Raw genomic sequence first — 4,725 nt, 5'->3', positions numbered from 1 at the left:
CAGATACTGGTGCAGAAGCTACAGTCATTCCCTATGAGCTGTACAAGGAGATCACAAACAAACCTCTTCAGAAAATTAAGCAACCTTTGAAGGGGTGGCTTGCACCTAAACCCATCCATCCAAAGGGCACTGTGAGGCTTCCAACTCAATATGGGAGTTGTGAACTTAACCTGTTGTATCTTGTTGTTGATGGAAATTTTACACCATTGCTGGGTTGTGATGCTTGTTTAGACTTAGAAGTCCTTGAGTTTATGAACGTTGAACTGATAACTACTGCAGAGTCAAAACAACCAGAGCAAGAACTGCCAAGTTTCTTTCAAACCGATCCTGTGTTGCAGGACTGTAAAGATTGTTTTAGTGATAAACCTGGCAAGCTACCGAACAAAGTACATTTGGAAGTTGACCTGTCAGTTCCTCCAGTGGTACATCCACCCAGAAAAATTCCAATTGCACTTCTTGAACCAGCACGAGAGAAGCTCACAGAGATGGAAGAAGATGGAATTATTGTAAAAGAAGAGGAACACACCCCTTGGGTTTTTATTTATGCTAGTGATTGACAAACGGAAAGTGAAAGAAAAGAACACTCCACTCTCGAAGAATGATGTTCGAATTTGTATTGACCCGAGGGACCTAAACAAAGCTCTTAAGAGGCCACACTATCCAATGGTTACTGTAGAGGAGATTGCCAACCGGTTATCGGGTGCATTATCGGGTGCAAAGAGTTTCATGTCCCTGGATGCTTGCAGTGGATACTGGCAGCTCCCGGTGGATGATGAAAGCTCAAAGCTCTTAACATTCAATACCCCCTGGGGACGATATCGATTTACAAGGCTCCCTTTTGGCATCTCTTCGGCCCCTGAAATCTACCAAAGGGTGATGGACACACTCTTTGAAGGGGTTCCTGTGGAGATCATAGTGGATGATTTCTTGATACATGGTAAAGATCAAATCGACACTGATCAGAAATTTAGAAGAGCACTGGCTAGAAGCAGAGAAGTAGGATTGAAGTTCAATCCAAAGAAAGTGAAACTTTGTGTTCCTAAAGTAAGCTATGTTGGACATGTGTTCTCTGCCGAAGGATTAAAACCTGACCCTGATAAAATCCGCGCGATCAGTGAGATGCCTCCTCCTTCTGACAAAGAAGGTGTACTTCGAATACTAGGAACTGTCAATTACCTAGACAAGTTCATTGAACACAAAGCTGATCTACAAGAGCCAATTTCACAGCTTACGCAAAAAGATGTAGCATTTGTGTGGTAGAAACCACAGCAAGAGGCTTTTGATAAGCTCAAGTTTGTCATCACTAGTGCACCAGTGTTAGCATACTTTAGTAAAAGCAAAGAGACGGTGCTAAGTGTTGATGCTAGCAGCACAGGCCTTGGTGCGGTGATCATGCAGGAGGGCAAACCAGTTGCCTTCAGTTCGAAGACATTGACTCCCTCAGAGAAGATGTATGCGAATATTGAAAGAGAGCTGTTGGCGATTGCATGGGGAGCGCAAACGTTTCACACATATGTGTATGGGCGCAGAGTTTTTGTTGAGACAGACCACAAACCGCTGGAGTCAATCTTTCGGAAACCACTGAATGAGGCCCCTCCCAGGCTACAGAGGATGTTGCTCAAACTTACCAAGTATGACCTTGTGGTGCGTTATGTTCCCGGAAAACAGCAGGTCATTTCAGACTGCCTTAGCACCTCTAAGTGAAACTAAACCATTCAGTGAACCCGAAGATGTCATAGGAGTTAATCTTGTTGAGGAACTTGGATTAGAAAGAGTACCCTGAAGAGATTCAAGGACAGTTCAAGTACTGATGAGACATCCAGAGTGGTTATGGAATACGTTTTGAAAGGATGGCCCTCTGAGAAAGAACAAGTTGATGAACTTGCCCGGGAATATTGGAATTTCAGAGAAGAGCTGAGTGTTGAGGATGGCTTGTTGTTTAAATCAGACAGAATTGTAGTGCCAAGACCATTGAGAGCTGAAATTCATGGCGCGCACATGGGAGAGAGCAAGAGCCTTTCCTTTGCGAGGGATTACGTTTTCTGGCCTTCCATTACTGCGCAAATCAAAGACAAAGTCAGTTCCTGTGCCGTGTGTAATGCGTTCCGCAACCGACAACAGAAAGAGACATTACATCCTCATGACATTCCAGGATTACCTTGGCAAGTAGTTGGGACTGACCTGTTTGAATTTGGTGGCCAAACGTACCTGTTAGTTACTGACTTCTATTCGAAGTACTTTGAAATAGAACTGCTTCGCCAAAACACTGCCATTTGTGTTATCAACAACTTGAAGAAAATATTTGCCAGGTTTGGAATCCCAGAGAAAGTTGTCAGTGACAACGGACCGCAGTGCAGCAACACCAGACATTTGTTAAGCAGAAACCATGAGTTCAAGAAATTTGCTGACGAGTGGGGATTTTCCCATACAACCAGCTCACCAGAGTATCCTCAATCAAATGGCGCAGCTGAAAGAGCTGTACAGACCGTAAAACGCATTCTTAAGAAGGCTGCTGCAGAGAACAAAGACCCATTTGAGGGACTGTTAAAATATCGCAGCACCCCATTCGAAGATATTAGTGTGTCACCTGCACAGCTGCTGATGAGTCGGCGCACACGAGCAATGATACCAACTCATCGACGTCTCTTGGTACCTCAGCCAGTGGATCGTGATCATGTTCTGAAAACGCTTCGTCATCGACAGCATAATTCCAAGTCTAATTATGACAAGCAGAGTAGAGATTTGCCTCCACTTGAAGTTGGGGACAGGGTGCGGTTTCGTCCAAATGGTGAGAAGGAATGACGCAAAGCGGAAGTAATGCCAAGATCATACATGCTGGAAGATGAATATGGACGTTCTTACAGGAGAAACAGAAGACAGATCATCTCTGTTCCAAATGATTCTCCCATGACACCAAGGACAGGGGCTCTTCCCATGAGTACACAATCTCATGACTCTCCTGCCAGTACAAGACAGGCACCTGTACTTGAGAAGGCAGCACCAAGTCCAGTGACATCGGAGAGACAGACAGAAACAATTGCACACACTCCTATTACAACCAGATCTGGGCGTCAAGTTAGGAGGCCACAGAGACTCATTGAATCATGTTAAAGAGGGGGGGGAGATGTTGTAATATTGAAACCTTTGGGGATCCCCTTAGGAGCCCCTGAGGGACTTACATGGACACCCCGAAAACGGAAAACCACGTGCGTTGTGTTAGCACTTTTTAAGTGGACACGAACATCTTAGAATCAATAGTTGTTACTAGTCGTTGAGTTTAGTAGTCCTTGATTGAATGATATCATAACATATGTATTCTAGGACGATGATAATAGTCAGCCTAAGTATTTTCTAATAAGCTTTATATGTCTGGCTCTTATGTAGCCTTTAATTTACTCCCGTCAGACCCGTTTGACCTTTTAGCATCCTGTATAGTGTCCCTCACTCAAAGGATTAATAAATATGTATGTATGTATGTATGTAAAGTGTTGAAGGGTTGGAACAGTCATTAACTAATTCGTTTCATAGGGTAAATCAACTTTAGTTGAAAACTAATAATGAAACCTAAATAGACAATACAAAGAAATGAAGATAATAGTATTTGCAACTTTGTTTAACAAATTAACTTAGCAAGGATAAGAGGTATTCCTATGCCATCTAGGCACTGTGACTCAGACTGTAGTAGTAGCAGTCACAGTAAAATTTTGTCCACCTTTTAGTATTGCATATAATCAGAAGCACGATTTTCTGAATATGATTTGTTGAACATGACAGAAGGTCCAGAACTTTGGTGCACGCATTATCACATCATCAAGGAAGTACGTCAACATTCAACCAATTTTAAGGAGTTAGGCTGGTTACCTGTCGAATCTATAGTCAAGCTTAAAGATGCCACAATGATGTTCAAGTGTATGAACGGTTTAGCACCTAAATATGTTAGTGATAAATTCATCCGTCGATCAAACGTTCAATCGAGTAATATAAGGAATAAATCTAAATTAAACATTCCTTTGTGCAAATCCGTAACTGCCCAGCGTAGCTTCGTCTATAGAGCTTCTACAATTTGGAACAACTTGCTTGATGACACGAGAAATATCCAAGATTTGATTGTCTTTATAAGATCGTATAAGAAAATGCTTTTTAAAGAACGCTGATAAATGTCTATACTATTGTTATTCTTTATTACACTTCTTAGCTCTGTACATAGGAACTTTTTATATTGAAAACACTTGTTTTTATGTTTTGTAATGAAATTCTGAAAAGCCATTGTTGGAGAATTTAATAAAGTTTATTATTATTATTATTATTGCTACTAGTACATTTTTTTTAAATCTGCCTTTTTGCAGCGGAGTTACAGAGGTTTGCATTCGGCCAAAATCCCATACATTCACTGTAATTTAAGCCGCGTTTGCCCCCAAACCAAGATGACGTCAGAAACCGTGAAAACGTGTATTCCGCAGTGGCTCGGCGGCTCGTCAGTCAAATTTTATGTTTAAAGGACTAGTATAAGATGTATCTTTGAGTGCCTCGGCAGCCAGTCAAATTGGATATTTAAAGAACGAGTAAGGTATATCTTTGAGTGGCTCGGCGGCTAGTCAGTCAAATTGGATGTCTGAAGAACGCTACACAGTAATTAAACTTTTAAAAGAGTGCTTAGGCCTGGTCACTGAAACGAGCACTTGGGCTTAATCAGTAAACGAGTGCTATATGCTTGACACGAGTGTA

General features: G+C 41.8%; 1 protein-coding gene across 1 annotated transcript in view; it reads left to right on the top strand.

The window, feature by feature from the left end:
- Positions 1-557, top strand: part of LOC137970424 (uncharacterized) — a 1,464-nt gene extending 907 nt beyond the window's left edge. Inside the window, exon 1 of the mRNA XM_068816953.1 lies at positions 1-557. This exon is cut by the window's left edge and continues 907 nt beyond it. Within this exon, the coding sequence (XP_068673054.1) occupies positions 1-557 (557 nt within the window).
- The last annotated feature ends 4,168 nt before the right edge of the window (positions 558-4,725 follow it).

The sequence above is a fragment of the Montipora foliosa genome, chromosome 1 (assembly GCF_036669935.1).
Source record: "Montipora foliosa isolate CH-2021 chromosome 1, ASM3666993v2, whole genome shotgun sequence".
NCBI classification, from domain to species: domain Eukaryota; kingdom Metazoa; phylum Cnidaria; class Anthozoa; order Scleractinia; family Acroporidae; genus Montipora; species Montipora foliosa.
This window is presented reverse-complemented; position numbering and strand designations above follow the sequence as displayed.